An 18,654-nucleotide genomic window follows, 5' to 3' on the forward strand; every position below is an offset into this window, starting at 1 on the left:
AAGAATACAACACACCAAAACATTTTCTGAGGTGCCGATAATTGGGGATAACTGCAAAATATAGCCATATTGGGCAGTCACAAAGTTGGCAAGTAGGTGTAAAGAGGTGGCGGTTCAATAAAAATAAATCCCTCCACAAAGAGGGAAACATCTTTGTGGTCATATCCCAGAACCATCTTGTAAAAAGACCTATTCACCAAGTGGAAAAAACAACATTAGCCAGTCTTACCTAAACTGGACACTACTACACTACACTCAGACATGTCTTGCATGCTTAGAGGAATCGAAAAAAATAAACTAATTTTCTACATCTCTGCAAGAGAAAAGGAGCAGGATAGCACAGTTTAGATTTGTAAAGTTGCATTAGAAAAACACAAGAAAATATCCTTTGATCAAAATTATGATTTTCAGCCTTAAGAGCTATGATTTGGTCTTTTTTAGCAGCCACAGGACCTGGGCACCTTCCAGTCATTAAAGTTGACCAGAAATTCATCTCCATAGCAAAATATTCTAAATTCAAATTTGGCCAAAACTGGTTCATATAATGGGGTAATCCAACAACAGCAAAATCCCAACAGAAAGGTCTGAATTAAACAATGCTAATCCCAAAGAGTTGTGCATGGCCAAATAATTGGGAAGTTCAATATATATATATTTTTTTCTGTGGCACTAGAGGCCTTTATTTTTCATTTTTTCAACAGAAGGTAGACGGGAAAGAGGGCAAAAAGAGGGCGAGACATTCGGTGAAGGTTGCCGGAACTCAATCCCGGGACAGACCCATCGAGGACTATAGCCTTTGCACATAGTTGTGCGCTTAACCACCAGCGCCGCGCTCCCCAAAAATAATAGTTTGGACCACCCATGGGGTCAAAAATATTGAAAAGCTTCCTCATTCATCGCAGGCCATGTAATCTACAATGACCTGGTCAGACATCACTAACTTACACAGAAAGAAATTGGAAATGGTAAGATGGTAAAATTATGTTTTAGAAAGTTGTTGTTAACAGTTTGTTCTAAAGACTTTAATTAATACTGGAGAATTTGGTTGTTAACTTAATACTGTAGCCTTTTACTGTGAAATACGTTAATTATACTGTAATAAATAGTAAATGGACTGACTTTATAACACTCTTCCAGTCATACCCTCCTCTCAAAGCACTTTACATTATATTCGTCATTTACAATTTGACCAAAGAGTTGGCCATAAAGTCAATATATAACACATATAACACTTTATATGGTGGATGACCCAAATGGAATTAGGCCAGCAGGATCATTGTAAGAAATACATTTTAATGAAGTAATGACACCCAATATAAGAGATTGGGAGCAACAGGAACTAGACATATGAACAACAGAAGATCTGGCAAAGACTGAAGAGAAATCAGGAGTATAAATCCTGGAGAGGTGAAAAGTGTAGTGGAAACAAGTGAGCAATAACACTAATGCCACATAACTTGAGGAACAATATCAGAACAGAACTTAACTAAATACAATTGGCACTAATAAAACACAGAGGGCAAAGTACAGAATAAAACATACATCACAAGAATGACTCAGAACATATGGTTAGTAATGTGATCCAATTAGGATGTTTTTAACTGAGCTCCTTTTAGAGTGTAATACATAGAACAATTGTTTGAAGTTATTGCTGTAAAAAAAATGTTGTAGAAGTTATATAATATGACTTCTTGTGATGCTAATTACCTGGTTTATGACGAGATGAGTTCCACTGATATTTTCTAACATAAAACAAGCTGCTCAGTCTTACTGAACTTTTGGTCTCCCATTCACTTGAGTTTCTTCACCTTGCTCTAGTTACTCAGTTTATGAAAAGATTAATCTGCCACAAAACTCGCTTCCCCAGATGTTCGAGCCTGACTAATTAGACACACTCAGATAACACTGAAAGTATTCATTTCAAAGTTTAACTCAGTCACTAAAGACTCCTTTACAATTTTTAGGAAAGCCTACCTAAAACCCCTTTTAGACAACCGAACCTGAATAAAGTCAGGAGGGATTATTTAAAATGCTGCTCTCCTTTCATAATGGTCCTGCAAATGTCCTTACTTGAGCTGAAGCTTTACTTTTGTCAGCTGCCCTAAATTTCTCATCACTGCAAATGCTTTTAGGATGGATTTATAATTTCTGCAGAGGTGGAAAAGTTTTCATGCTGACTGTGGATGCTAAAGTTTTAGCGGCTGTGTGACAGAACTGGCTGGTTCACTGGCTGCTCCTCTAGCAGCCCATAAACCCAGATCCCTTGCTGGAACTCTGCTCAGCAATGAAGCCCAATAAAAGCAGGTCAAAGAGCCTGTGTTCTTTGTCACAATCTTTATTCCTCACCCCTCTAATCCAACTGTGTGCGCTGATTTAAAATATGTTGACAGTAGCCATTAGTCCCAGTATGTGTATTCCTCAAATATTTCTTGTTCATAACAAACGTTACTCAGCAGTAAAAAAAAATTAAAGTGTACAAATTGTTTGATAGTTCTGCTCTCTATGGCCTTCTTTGGCTTGACTTTAAACAAGCCTTTTTAAATCGCTTGCGGTCTTTCTAGCTAGACCATTTGACTGGAAAGTGGCCCAGAAGATTTTTTTTGGAGGGGATAATCCCTTCAAGCTTCCAAAAAGGACCTCATTTACAGTTTTCTTTTTCTATGCTTCATCACTCTACATGCTGTCTCTCTATTGCACCCATTCCACCTTTCTCCACCTCACCCTCTGCGCATCAAGAGCAGACAGTGGTGCTCATTTCGCTTGGATTAATCCCCTCTCACTTTCTTAAAGACTTCAATTACCGCCGCGTTTATTAGCAGCTCATCTCTGCTAATGCCTGTATCTTTCTGGCCAGGGCTTATACATGCAAGTGTGCATGGGGAAAGCACACATTCATGGAAAGCATTGGGTTACACAGCTGAACTAGTCCTCTCTGTACAAGCACTTATTAATGCACATATAAAAAAAACAGCTAAATAAACACAAGGGACACTTGACTAAGCTATGCAATGGCTCAAATCAGACGAGTGCTGATGAGCAGGATTGGAGTGTGACAACTGAGGACAAATGAGCAAAAGCTTTAACAGACTCAAACATGTTGGCACAAAGAACACAGGCCACAAGGCTACTTAAATCTTCTCCCCCTATTCATCTCTAATCGCTTCCCCCTCCACTTCTCTATGCACGCTGTAAATTGCACCCTCTCTTGCAGACTCGTTTGCTCTTTTTCCCTTCGTCTGACTCCCATTCTTGAAGTCGTGAACTGCATTTGAAGTTGCATCGCTCTCGTCCAACTGGTGGTTGCAATTATTAAATCACCAGGGTTCAGGAAGTTGGTCTACAGCGGCTTAAAAGAATAGCACCCTGTGGTCACATAGTAAACACTTCATTCCACTGAACAGAAACGAGGCTTTGCCACAGTGAAAATTAGGGCTCTGATCTTTCACTGGTATTATTACAACAAACAGAAGTCAGTGATAGCAATGAAATGAGCAAGACTCCCTGCTACTGTATCTCCCAAAGACACAGATTACATTTTATATGTAAGTTAAGAAGTGAAGTCAAAAACACTACAAACTCTTCAACTTTAGAGTGAATAAAATGTACTGTCTTCATTCAGTGTGTGGAGGGTTGAAGGCCTAAAAGGCTGGTTTGGTAAACCTCTCTTCCTTGGTAAAGTTGAGGGTAGGCACTCAAGGTTTTTGCTTTCCCAACCCATCATTTCTGAATTGCATGAATTGATATTACTGGCTAGCAACTTTACTGTGTCTCTTCATGACTGGAGCAACTCCTCCCTTGTCTGGAATGGATAGACACATTTGATGCTGATCACCTAAATTACCCATCAGAGATGTGTGCAGCTTTAATTTAACCAAAAGATGTGCCACACATAAGGTCCAGCCATATGACCCTAGAAAGACTATTTGGATAATCTTTCATTTTGTTCTTGTCCATATTAAGTGTTTGTCATCCTGCAAACATTACTGAAACTTTTTCTTTGCATATACTCCTTGGAAGAAATTTGTTGTGCAACTCCACAGATACTTTGTTTCCTTTTATCCATTTGAATAATTGCAAGAGATTTGCTTACAGTGCTGATGAGGTATATTATGACACCAAGACCAAAAACCTCCTAATTGTTATCTAAAGGCTTTCTGCAATGAAATAAATTGGGTTCGGCAGACATGCAATATATTACACAAATAAAATTCTGTATCATATATAAATACTTTAGAAATGATTGCAGTGATAGAAACAATCTATAAACATCAAAATGACAAAAGATCAGAAGCCAGATGTCAGGAAAAAGTTTTGGTATCTGAAAAAGTTTAAATACTGCCAGAGATATTCCTGGACGCTAGAGGGGAAGACATTCAGACACCAAGGTCTTAAGATTTCTTGCTAGGCAACAGTGAGGGATGGCATTCAGCCAGGAGAGCAGGCTGGCTGGCAGACTGGGTGGGTGTGTAGTGAAGAAGTGGGAGAGGGGTAGGCCACCCGTCACCTCTCTGTTGCACTGTGATCAGGCGTCCCTCAGGGAGCGGTGGCCACTTTGAGTTATATCTCCCTTTAATAATCCATCTGGGCCGCAGACCACTCAACCGGGCCCATAAAGATCTGATTTATACTCTCACTGGAAATGAGAGAACCTGGCGATGCTGGGCAGAAAGCTTGGATTGTTGCCCCCCCGACAAGAGATAGAAGTGATGGACGGCACACAGTGCAATTCAACACGATGGCTCCACCCTTTTTTCCTCTATGCTATATTTCCTGATCCTCTTGACTAGTTCCCTCTAGACTTTTGTTTTTATGCAGAATTTTTGGCAGAATTTATGTTTTTGCCGAAACGTAATAACTAAGATTAAACTTTTTCTCATTCATACTTATTTGAAACTGTAATGTCAAGCTGTAAAACAACTTAACCCAAAAATTACTGGGAGCATTTCCTAATACGATTTAACAGAAATAGTACATGTACTTTTGTTTTTTTGAAATCACAATATGGAAATTTCAGGGTGGGTTATTAGGGTGCAGGTCTAAGCACACTAGAAGGGATGTTGGCAGAAGGTATTGCTGGCATACTGAAGGGAAGAGGTGAAGAAGTGTGCTAGCACAGCAGAAAGAAGCTGTGAGCAAGGGAGGAGCAGCATGTCTGGTACCAGACAGCCCCCAAAACTGCTGCTGAATATTTCACACACATGTCCTGATTGACTGCCCTCTCCTTCCAGGTCTCAATCCTTTGTGCTCCCTATTTACCTTCTCTCCCTCTCCTTCATGGGTCATAACCTAGATTTACATAACTCCCATTACTTCGCTGTTAAAAGCTTGAGTCTTAAGCATTTAAACTTAACAAATGGCTTGAACCTTCATATCTTTTGGTTAACTTTCAAAGCTAATTCCTAAATTAGCCTGAATCCTCTTTACTACTTGGCAGCCGATTTTATGAAGGTAGATCTGACAAAGCAGGAAGAATTTCCATGCGTCATCGACTGGTGAGTCTTTGGAAGTGAGAGAGGATTGAGACAATTTATCAATAGTTTAAAAGATTTTTTCTTACTTGGTTTAGCATGATTTTTTACACAATTATACTGCACCAACAAATCTTTGACAATCCTAAAACACTTATTATGTTTACTGCATATTCTTAACCTTTGTACATTGAAGTATTGTTTTGTCTGTTCAGGTTTTGAGTTATAAGCACATAGTCATAGCTGTGGAAGTGAAAAGGCAGCTACAGTTCCTGTCAGAAGTTTGCACATGGTCATCATGGCTTTTAAATGTCATGATTCTGGGCTGTTTGTCTGCACCGTCTCTGTCTGACTGCTGCTTATCTCTTCACTGAAGCCATTATCGTGATTGCTTTTACCTGCTCCTTCCCAGCCAGCTCCCTAATTGCCCTGCCGTTCCACCTGTTCACCTGGCCCTCTGACCACTGCACTCTTTCTGTTCACTGGGATTACCAACCTGAGAGCCCATGTGACGTTATCCTGCTGTCACCTAACCACCGCACTGAGGTCTGACCTACGCCCCAGCAGTGTTCCAAGCATTGTTCAATGATGTTCTTGGAAACTTGGTGGGACATTATGTATATGTTTACCGTGAAAAAATTTTGATGTTCTCGCACACTTTAGAGTCCCATAAGCTCCATGTCCGTTTGGTCCTCTTTCACCTTCTCCAGAAACACCTTTTTGTGAAGGCTGAGAAGTGTGAATTTCACACAACCTCTGAATTTTTTCTGGGAGTTGTGATCTCCCCTAACCAGGTCACCATGGATCCCACTCAGACCACAACAGTTTCAGAGTGGCCCACTCCAACTCCAAAGATTTCTGGGCTTCACTAACTTTTATCGTCGATTCATCCGAAACTACAGTCAGGTTGCTTTTCCCCTCCATGCATGCACTTCTTCGAAGCTCCGTTTTTAGTGGAAGGATCAGGCCGAAAAAGCAATTGAAGCATTGAAGTCTCTTTTCACCACTGCACCTGTTCTTCGTACCCTTAACCCAGAACAGCAATTCGTAGTAGAAGTCGAAGCATTAAACACTGGGGTAGGTGCTATTCTCAATCAGAAAGCCGCTGATGGTTGTGTTCACCCCTGTGCATTCTTTTTAAAGACCCTGTCCATAGCTAAACGCAATTACGATGTAGGGGTTCGAGAACTGCTTGTTGTTAAGCTCACATTGGAGGAGTGGAGGCACTGGTTGGAGGGATCCAAGGAACTATTCATAGTGTGGACTGATCACAAAAATTTGGAGTACCTCAAGTCTGCTAAGAGACTCAACCCAAAACAAGCCACATGGACTTTGTTTTTTGGATGTTTTAACTTCTCCTTGTCTTAAAGACCTGGAACCAAGAATGTCAAAACAGATGCGCTTTCCAGGATTTATGAAAGTATGATTCTGTGACCAGTGGTGCGGAAGAATTCATCCTCCCGGATTATGTTAGACTCTCTGTTACAATGCTGGATCTGCCTCCTGGACTCAGGCAGCTGTCCTGGGAACTCCTTGGGCTTCCCCAGAAGAGCTGGAGGAGGTGTCTGGGGAAGTCTGGGTGTCACTGGCAGACTTTAACATGAATATCTGAGATTCATTTTAAATCTCAGGTATTCTGGAGTAATTTGGCACCGCAAACTGATGTCCAATAACATCTACTGTTCCTCTTACTGTTAATGCGGTTAATGATCATGAATGAAAATATCTAATTTAAATCTTGTAACATTTATGACCGTCAAACTGCTCATCAGCACTATCTCTTTATTCCAAAATTCTTGTTCTTCTATCCTTTCTATTTAATGAGACAGACTTGTTCTAGTTGGTTCTGTAATTCATAGTCTGCAGTACTCAGATATCTTCCTCTATTGATGCCTTTTCCCTGTCACCACTTTTATCCCACCTCCCCTCACTCTGTACTTATTATATCTATGTATTACATTACTGCTCAGCTACCTCTTTTGCCCTCTTTACAATTTGCCTCCTCCAAGGTCTTGTAAGGACTAAATCTCTACTTTCCAGCTTGTCTGTGGCCAGCAGCTGTGTGTTAGCGTTGATACTTTAGGGCCTTGGCACTTTACTGCTAAGTGACTGTTGTTGGCTGCAGATATGTCAGAGGAGGGTAGACTGGGGCAGTGTGTCAGGGGTGGTGAGGTCTCCGGCAAGGAGAGATAGGAGAAAAACATTCTCATCTTTCTGTCTCTCTGTTGCTTGTCAATGGCTAACTGGGCTCTGAGCATTATCTCTTTCAAATGACATGAAGGTAGGTATTTGAGTACGCAATGTTCAGCATCTGCTTCATTTTAAAATGTTTCTGATGACCTGCTGAAGGATATACACGTAGAGACAAACTTTATTAGCCTTTTTGTAATCAAGTTTCTATGCACAATAAGTATACATAAAAGTGAGTAAATTATATTCATTAAACTGCACTATTCTGCTCATTAAACATCTAGAAAATGAGCTGCAGCATTTAGACTATGTTTGTCTTCCTTTAGCATTAAAGGCAAATTTTAATCTTAAATGGGGAGTTCTTAAGTGAGGAGGAGGGAGGCTTCTTGCCTGTAAACAACCAATTATACACACTCAGCATGCAGAGTGGGACTGCACAGTCTGTCAATAGCTACTTAGGACTGTCACAGAAAGTGGATGTAAGAAGTCTTGGCAATACAGTATAAATCTCTGACAGAGAGGGAGAGAATAAGAATGGGGGAAAAAGCTGAGTTTAGCATAAGCTGAAATTAAGCTGGCAATATAGGGCATCCGAATATCTCTAACTCTGGCTACATCATTAAGAAGAAGGAAAGCCTGGAAGTGCTGCAAATGCACAGTCCTAAACATCCCAGCACATCAGCTGCTCTGTGACATCCACATCCTGACAAAATACTGGTACACACGATGGAAACTGACAGGAGGTGGAACCATACAACATCTTGCCTGCATTTGTTGGTGCACATGTTTGTGTTACTGTACAGACGTGAATATAATACACCCACGAGTGCAATATGAGGATTTATTATCCCCATGTCATGTCACAGACAGAAAAGCGAAATATCACTTTGTTGTCCTTGTTACTTACCTCCTTGCTCACAGAGCTGCTGGGCCAGTGCATCCTTAAAAATTATCTGTCCTCGATGTGTTGCTGTGGCTCTGGGAGGGAGAAAGAAAGAAAAGAAAAGGAAGGAGAGGAAGCTCATTAAAATAAACACCACCATGGGGAAAGTTAACTGGTTGTCCTTGTTATACAGTCTGAAGATCGATCTAGCACAGATGGCATCATTTCCCACTTTACCAAAATGTATTTCAGTGTTCTACGTGAAAGAAGGCTTTTTATAAAATCCTTATTATGTGACTTTGACTTAAAAGCTAGAAACTTCTTGACAAAGGCAACATTTTAATTTCAACAAGCACATCTGAGTCTAAAACTGCACTTGAAAGGTATTGGGCAAGGCCAATTCTACCCAGGTATAAGGTATTACCATGCTGTGTTGTTTTATTAATCAATACCATTGTAGACAATTACTTCTAATAAAGTTTTAACATTAAGTTATAACATTAAGGATGCAACATACAGCCATATTTCGTATTGCTTCATAGAATGAGACGAAATGTTGTAAAGGTTTGATCTTAAGGCTTGTTGGTGCCATCCAAATAGATAAAGAATGTGTTAGAATTCCACCATACTAGATTTCCATGGACTGCAGGCTCCATACAATTTTGAGGCAAGTTTACTTCTGCTCTGTTTTCCATAGTGTGTGCAGCACTAAGCATTTTTGTCATATTCTGCTTTCAGTCTGAAAACAACATAAGGGCATATTCATGTCTCAAACATCTGCAAGCAGCCCAGATTTTTTGACTGCACAGGGCAGCAGAACTCCTATTTAAAAAGTGGGGCCAAACACAAAATATAGGCAAATGTGAAACAAATCTGGAAAAATGACTTTAACTTACCCTTTTCTGTTTCACGTGTTATTTTTCCTTGTGTTTAGAGAATTCAGGTGACAAACATTGTAACCCTATAAGAGGCTGAGGAATCAACTGGCCAAATTAAACTTCAACGCTCAATGAGTTCCCCTAAGTGTACAGAAAATTATTACCAACATCGGTCAGGTAATGGTATGAAATAACCACGGCAGTGATGTGGAAGTGGTATTTTCAGATACTCTTGTACAGAGAGAAAGAAAATAATCATAGTCTCAGCCAATCCTGCTGGTTATACTTTAATAAATACATATGAATGTTGAAATTGACAAAACATTTAAATTCAATAGATTTGTCTGACACAGGCTAGGTTATTTTTGTCATGATGTAGGGTTGTTTGGTTTTTGGTTTCGGGGTTTTTCCTTATGTTTTTCACTGTTCAAGTTTTGAATCATGTTTCTGTTTATTTTCCTGGTCATGCTTTTGTTTTGTCGTCTTGTTCATGTTTTGTCAAGTTTGGTTTTCGGATCTGGTTATGCTTTTGCTTCATGATTTTCTAGTTTGTGTTCAAGAGTCTCTGTTTTGCTCCAGTCACATTTTGTTCTGTTAATTAAGTTTATTCAGTTCACCTGCTTCAAGTTAATCTGTCTCCTTACTCTACCTGGTTTTCACGCCATATATTCACACCTGTTCTGTTAGTCTTCGTGGAAACATCTTTCACTCTCATGCTCATGTTTTGTTCTAAAACCAAGTCTTGTTTTTTTGATCATGCCATGCCTGTCTTGCCTGCCCGTTTGTTTTGTTCCTGCCTCCTGTAGTGAGTGAGTTTTTGTTATTAAATCTTTTTCACTTACCATCACGCTGCCTGCTCGTCTGCATTCTGGGTCCAATTCCAAGTATACCGTGACAATTTTCGGGTTATTCTTTTTGTGTCGCTAATGTTCATGGCATTTACTTATACTAGAGCAAATCTAACAGTATGTCTTGTACTTAATGCAGCGAATGTGATATTAACATCCTTCTAGTGATTACAAAATGCATTATTTATTGAAAGTGGAGAAAGTGGGTGACTTTGGAAAACAGGAGGATCTTTTACATGAATCCCAAGAAAAGACTGAGTGTAGTACAGCAATTTCTCATTATTTGCAACATTAGAGTGATTCAAAGAAATATACTAACTGAAGAGCCTGCTTGAGCAAATAAAATTCACTCACCGGCCACTTTATTAGGTACACCTGTCCAGCTGCTCGTTAATGCAAATTTCTAATCAGCCAATCACATGGCAGCAACTCAATGCATGTAGGCATGTAGACATGGTCAAGACAATCTGCTGCAGTTCAAACCGAGCATCAGAATGGGGAAGAAAGGTGATTTAAGTGACTTTGAACGTGGCATGGTTGTCGGTGCCAGACGGGCTGGTCTGAGTATTTCAGAAACTGCTGATCTACTGGGATTTTCATGCACTACCATCTCTAGGGTTTACAGAGAATGGTCCGAAAAAGAGAAAATATCCAGTGAGCGGCAGTTCTGATGGCGCAAATGTCTTGTTGATGCCAGAGGTCAGAGGAGAATGGCCAGACAGGTTCAATCTGATAGAAAGGCAACATTAACTCCAATAACTACTTGTTACAACCAAGGCATGCAGAAGAGCATCTCTGAATGCACAACATGTCGAACCTTGAGGCGGATGGGCTACAGCAGCAGAAGACCACACCGGGTGCCACTCCTGTCAGCTAAGAACAGGAAACTGAGGCTACAATTCGCAAAGGGTCACCAAAATTGGACAATTTAAGATTGGAAAAACGTTGCCTGGTCTGATGAGTCTTGATTTCTGCTGCGACATTCGGATGGTAGGGTCAGAATTTGGCGTCAGCAACATGAAAGCATGGATCCATCCTGCCTTGTATCAACGGTTCAGGCTGGTGGTGGTGGTGTAATGGTGTGGGGGGATATTTTCTTGGCACACTTTGGGCGCCTTAGTACCAATTGAGCATCGTGTCAACGCCACAGCCTACCTGAGTATTGTTGCTGTTCATGTCCATCCCTTTATGACCACAGTGTACCCATCTTCTGATGGTTACTTCCAGCAGGATAACGCGCCATTTCATAACGCACGAATCATCTCAGACTGGTTTCTTGAACATGACAATGAGTTCACTGGACTCAAATGGCCTCCACAGTCACCAGATCTCAATCCAAGAGAGCACCTTTGGGATGTGTTGGAATAAGGAATAAGGCAGGAATAAGGCAGGAATAAGGCAGTTCTGAAGGCAAAAGTGGGTCCAACCCGATACTAGCAAGGTGTACCTTATAAAGATGCTGGTGACTGTATGTTCCAGTATGATAATGAAAACAGCTGTTGTGCTTGTCATAACTGTTGTCAATAGGTTAAATAAAAATGCAAAGTAACTGACAGTGTAAAAATAAGGTAAGAAAATATAGATAACTAGACCGATAAAGACATGCAAGGTGTACGCTGCTTCTTGTCCAGAGACTACTGGAGATGACCACCAGCCCACTGTGACCCTGCACAGAAAAGTGCGTTGGATGGATGGATGGATGGATGGATGGATGGCAGCACAAAAAATCAGTTAAGGGATACCAGAATAGAAGCTTTGTGTAACATCGCTAGTTTTAGATGGCTTGTAAAAACTACAATACCCTGCTTCTAAGACATTTTTCTAACATAAGAGACTGAGAGAAAATGACTGCAGTGGGGCTGAGGTCAAAGGCATAAAGAAGAGCAACACAACAGCTGTGATATATTTTTCACAGACCACGTGCATGCTTACTGCTCATCCATCAAGGGGAGTATAGAGCAGTTGTATCATTTGGCACACAGGCAAGCATTTTTCACATGTGGCAATTAGGGTTACACATTAAATATTTAAATCATTTGTGGCTTATAAATCTGAGCAACCTCCCAGTAAAAAGCAAACAGACACACAACTGCAGTATGTGTGCCACCCACAAAGAGAGTGAAGAGCTCTTCCAAGATGACTATTGCCTATCAATCACCAGACATTACACACATGTTTAAGATACTGAAACTGATATTATCACAAATGAACAGCAGACAATACAGATGCTAATCAGACGCTAATTGAGATCAGATATTTTAGACCAAGTGTAGGTGGTCTGGAATGGATCGGGACTTTTCTTCAAGATTATGATTGTGAAGATGTTCTGGGACATACAGGTCCTTCTCAAAATATTAGCATATTGTGATAAAGTTCATTATTTTCCATAATGTCATGATGAAAATTTAACATTCATATATTTTAGATTCATTGCACACTAACTGAAATATTTCAGATCTTTTATTGTCTTAATACGGATGATTTTGGCATACAGCTCATGAAAACCCAAAATTCCTATCTCACAAAATTAGCATATCATTAAAAGGGTCTCTAAACGAGCTATGAACCTAATCATCTGAATCAACGAGTTAACTCTAAACACCTGCAAAAGATTCCTGAGGCCTTTAAAACTCCCAGCCTGGTTCATCACTCAAAACCCCAATCATGGGTAAGACTGCCGACCTGACTGCTGTCCAGAAGGCCACTATTGACACCCTCAAGCAAGAGGGTAAGACACAGAAAGAAATTCTGAACGAATAGGCTGTTCCCAGAGTGCTGTATCAAGGCACCTCAGTGGGAAGTCTGTGGGAAGGAAAAAGTGTGGCAGAAAACGCTGCACAACGAGAAGAGGTGACCGGACCCTGAGGAAGATTGTGGAGAAGGGCCGATTCCAGACCTTGGGGGACCTGCGGAAGCAGTGGACTGAGTCTGGAGTTGAAACATCCAGAGCCATCGTGCACAGGCGTGTGCAGGAAATGGGCTACAGGTACCGCATTCCCCAGGTCAAGCCACTTTTGAACCAGAAACAGCGGCAGAAGCGCCTGACCTGGGCTACAGAGAAGCAGCACTGGACTGTTGCTCAGTGGTCCAAAGTACTTTTTTTGGATGAAAGAAAATTCTGTATGTCATTCGGAAATCAAGGTGCCAGAGTCTGGAGGAAGACTGGGGAGAAGGAAATGCCAAAATGCCAGAAGTCCAGTGTCAAGTACCCACAGTCAGTGATGGTCTGGGGTGCCGTGTCAGCTGCTGGTGTTGGTCCACTGTGTTTTATCAAGGTCAGGGTCAATGCAGCTAGCTATCAGGAGATTTTGGAGCACTTCATGCTTCCATCTGCTGAAAAGCTTTATGGAGATGAAGATTTCATTTTTCAGCACGACCTGACACCTGCTCACAGTGCCAAAACCACTGGTAAATGGTTTACTGACCATGGTATCACTGTGCTCAATTGGCCTGCCAACTCTCCTGACCTGAACCCCATAGAGAATCTGTGGGATATTGTGAAGAGAACGTTGAGAGACTCAAGATCCAACACTCTGGATGAGCTAAAGGCCGCTATCGAAGCATCCTGGGCCTCCATAAGACCTCAGCAGTGCCACAGGCTGATTCCCGACCAAGTATTGAGTGCATAACTGAACATGATTATTTGAAGGTTGACGTTTTTTGTATTGAAAACACTTTTCTTTTATTGGTCGGATGAAATATGCTAATATTGTGAGATAGGAATTTTGGGTTTTCATGAACTGTATGCCAAAATCATCTGTATTAAGACAATAAAAGACCTGAAATATTTCAGTTAGTGTGCAATGAATCTAAAATATATGAATGTTAAATTTTCATCATGACATTATGGAAAACAATGAACTTTATCACAATATGCTAATATTTTGAGAAGGACCTGTATTTGGTAATTGATTTATAGTGTGCCAAATTTAGCTGAACTTAAAATGAAGATGATCACATTTAGTTGGTTCCGACCAGTTTGCAGAACTCTGAGACGTGTTCAAATGTTGGTTTGAGAAACGGATCATTTTTTGGCATGAAATCAAAGTAATGTGCAGAGGCTGCTTGCATACATCAAAGGGAACTTAGATCTTCAAAGTCTATTCATGTAGCATTTTCAAAAAATATTTTTAAATGACCGTCTTTCAAAGATTAAAATGTAAAACTACAGAAGCAAAATAAACATAATTAAATATCATAGAAAACAAATAAAAAAAACATAAAATTACATAATAAAGGTCAAAATGCTATCCTCCACTAAAATGAACACCACATGGGTGAATACCATATTATTTTGAAGCAGGGATTTAAAATGACTGACGGTCTAACTGGCTGTTCCACAGATTGGTACCACCAACAAGAAGGCTCATTCACCTCTGGTTTTGAGTTGGGATCTGAATCCTAAATTAATGTTCTGTTGGGGACGTTTGTGGATGCATTCTATACAGATGTAAGGGCTATTTAACATCAAGGCCTTGCTTATATTAGAAATTTGCACAATTAACCAACAATGCCCTGGCTCTTTGACTGAAAAACAAGAGATACTATTACCAAATATTTTATCAGGTGTTGGTGACAGGCTTATTGGGACCAAAAATTAGCCATTGTTTTGAGAGAGCAATTTTCAAAATGTGTGTGACTTTGTCTGTTAAAATTCAATACTGAACATTCAACACATTGAGTTTCAACTCTGATAAGTCAAATTTGCAATGGCACTATAACAGGCCCATTGTTTTGCCCCTTCCTGTAACGCACACAGTAGATGCATAACTTAATTCATAAATCCCATTGTCAATCTTGTTCATAAACACTGTTGGATGCTGGAGTTTATCAAATGGGGTTTAAAACAGTTTATGACTTCTGTTTTTTCAGGGCTGTTTGCACCCTGTGCAAATGTACATAAATTGTCCCCCTACACTATTATCACCATAAGGACATATTCACATTTAGAAGAACAGATGTTTTAGTGGTTCCAATGTAACACTGGCTACAGAAAAACAAACTAGTTCTTAACGTCTTAGACGATTTTATAGAACAAGTTAAATACATCCTCTGTAAATGAAACTTTACAGGTAAAACCTTGTTAAAACTCTCTTGCTGTTATCAAATTAGTATTAAAAGGCATGTTTCTTGAGCAGTAGGTTTTTCTAAGAACTAGGAAAGTAGAATCAAAGAGTTTTGTGGTGAGAGGGTGCAAAATGTATCTTACTGGTTTAATATTCCCAGCTTTATGTTTCAGTAATTTTTCACTTTTAACATCTCTGTAATTGGAACAAAACTGGTAATGCTACAATGTTTTACAGTAATTGGGTTGTGAGGAAAAACAAATCCCAGATCAGTAACACATTTCAAATTTTAAAGAAAGGATACATGCTGCTGTAATGGATGTGTATGTGCAAACATGTAAATGCTACACAGGCGTAATTCATAAAAAATATGTGAATTTTACAATTTAATGATTATACCTATATTTCTGAGTGTAACCAACATAAAATAATCAGGAGTTATGATTGGAGAACATGTAGTTGTAAACCCACTGTCTTTATGGTCTTAGCAACTAAACACAGACATGTGTCCCTTTAAATCCCTTAAAAGTTCCATTACATGGAGTGACTTTGCATAAGTTCTAATGTATAATTGCTGTGGCATAATCATTGCTTATGAAGTTATTGCCACAAATCATACCAATTTATTTACAGTATTAAAGCCTCTGTCTCTTTTTTACATAGCAGCTGAACAAGACAACACACTGCCACAGAAGTCACTTTCTCAGCTTCAGTGGGCACAATTTATGTAAACAGCCCAATTTTTGACTGCACACTGGAATTACACACAAGAAATGACAAGGTAAGATAGTATATTTGCGGAGTATATGGCTACATAGTTTAGGTGTACCTAAACTCTGTAGATTAACTGTCTCTGAGTGCACACGTTTACCTGTAGTCTGACAGCTTATATGCCTTGAAGAAGTTTAGTAGGTGTAGACAATATACCTCCAGCTTGTGTCGGTGTGGCCAAAAGACAGTCTTTGCGTTTCCTCATTCATTCTTCCTTTTTTTTCTTTCTCAGCCCACATGAATCTAGTCTCAACTTCCAAACTCTACCCACCCTGCCGACTCATGCCTTTTTACGGGTGCCAAGGCATTTACACAGTCGTCTCATCCTATAAATAATGAATGGACTGTTCATTAATTGATAAAGACCTCTTGTGCCTGGGCATAGCTGGGGAGAAAACATACTTAATTACACTCATATTTCAGAATTGGTGAAAACTAATTTAAGATTTGGTATTTATGAATAAAAGATGATGCGTAACGAACAGCAGGTGGGGATGTAGGAACAAGGCCCTTAAATATTTACTAAACAGCTCAAGCTCACCAACTGGATTTTGTTTGGTGGCCAGGAAAGATAGACCCTCTTCAGAAAGCATACTTCTTGCACAAAGTTAAACACTAAATCCCAGTATGAAGCTTGCAGAAAGAAATAAAAATGACAAATAGCATGCAGATCAAACAGTAAAGCCTTGTTTTGCTAAGGATGAAAATACACATGAAATTTGTGAGAAAGGATATGCTGCTTAATTTAACATGTTGAGTGCAGGAGTGGTCTTTCAGGCTTCTGCAAGATGTTTATTATTAAAACAATAGCCAGGAGAGAGCATTTAATTTAAGGCGAAGAGTGTTTGATCTGCGCAGCATGACACCAGTGTCTGTCTGCCGTCACACACCAGTGGGTCCTCAGCGTGTTTCTCTCATTAGTCCATCCACTCTCTGGAACCCACACAAACATACAAAGAACAGCTAAATTATAATTTGATGTTTTATTTTTTTTAGGTGTTCATTGGCCGGGGCAATTAGGGGCAGTAATATATGCCTTTTCTTTTCCTCTTCTCTACCTCATTGGATTCCAAATGGAATTCAATTATCCTATGAAAATAAAAGTCATGCTTGCCCCTTTCATTAGTTTAGAGGAGAACATTTTTATTTGGAGTAAGCAAAAAACTCAGGAGTATAAAGAAAGCTGAGAGAGAATGGCAAATAAATTGGATGAGAAGGCAGCAGGGTCTGGATTTGGTCAGAGGAAATACATTTAAGGGGATGGTTCATGGCCTTGTCAGTCAAATACCACAATCTGCTGTCGAGTGGTGAGGCAAGCCAGTAAAAACAGACACACACAGACTCTCTAAGCTATATAGGAGCTGTAACATGTATGCAGATGGACAAGCTGTCATTCACAGAGCTCCCAAAAGGGACGGGAGTGGGTAATTACCAGCCATGTCATCCATTTTAGATTACATGTTGCTGCTGGCCATGAGTATCCCCCAGAAACCAGCTTGACAGCTCCCGGCTAACCGCACATACAGAGAGACACACACACACATATGCACATATAGACTGCTGATTTACCCTAAACCACAAATATATGTTAATAAATTGATCCTTAAAACCAAGAGTAAATAAATAAATTACACACCATGCAAGCAAAACAAGGCCAAACTTACATCAATGGTTCAGACTGGGTCCTCTATTATCACATCTCTTGATGGCTACTTTCAACAGAATATTGCACCATGTCACAGAAGTTGAAATAATCTAATGAGTGCACTGTATTCCAAAGGCCTTCATAGTCACCAGATCTCAATCAGCAGCAGAACCTGGCTAAATTTATGTCAATATGGACCAAAATCTTTGGGGAATTTTCTCAAACATAATTGAATAAAAGCAGTTCTGAAGGAAACATGGATTCTAACCCTGTACTATCAAGCAATAACTAAGAAAAATACTGATCAGTGTATAACATCTGAGAATAGAGAACACACACTTTCCTAACTAGAGAAAGCACCTACTATTCTCTTGAAACCCCAATTAAAAGCTCATCTTCTTTTCCATCCCATTAAACCTGTTTAGTAATTATGACAAATACGAAGAGATTCAGAGGTATGCGGTTGCTGTTGCCAGCGCTGGTTTGGAGCATTTGGACCTCTCCCTTTAAAATAACACGCCCTAAGTGGTTGATTTATTTGCAGTGTTGAGGACTCCAGCTGTGTTTTTGAACCTCTCGACCTGGACAATAGAGAAGTAAACAGGGGCAGAAATAATGACAGGCACATTTTAGCTGGAAAACTTTGTTATTTTCAACATTCACACAAAATAGTTGGAGAAAGGTTTTCCTGATCCTTATGTGCAAAGGTGCTACTATCACTTATTTGTGCTACTCCCCCAAATACTCCCTCGATCCTTGAATTAATTATTTGAAATCGGGCTCTTAGAAAACATGCAAGTTTAATGAAGCTGCACAAAAGAGGGATTTGGGAGCTGTTTGGCAAATTACCGGCTTGTTAGCATAGGGTCATAGATAGTTATTGCTCCAGATACAGCCAGAAGAAA

General features: G+C 39.8%; 1 protein-coding gene across 2 annotated transcripts in view; it reads right to left on the minus strand.

Annotated features, from left to right (window-relative positions):
• The window catches only part of reln (reelin), a 146,943-nt gene that overhangs the window by 64,493 nt on the left and 63,796 nt on the right, over nucleotides 1-18,654 (minus strand). For both annotated transcript variants that reach the window (XM_047392115.1, XM_047392107.1), the window contains exon 4: nucleotides 8,566-8,636. In XM_047392115.1, the coding sequence (XP_047248071.1) occupies nucleotides 8,566-8,636 (71 nt within the window). The remainder of the gene's footprint in view (nucleotides 1-8,565; nucleotides 8,637-18,654) is intronic.

The sequence above is a fragment of the Girardinichthys multiradiatus genome, chromosome 2 (assembly GCF_021462225.1).
Source record: "Girardinichthys multiradiatus isolate DD_20200921_A chromosome 2, DD_fGirMul_XY1, whole genome shotgun sequence".
Taxonomy (NCBI): Eukaryota; Metazoa; Chordata; class Actinopteri; order Cyprinodontiformes; family Goodeidae; genus Girardinichthys; species Girardinichthys multiradiatus.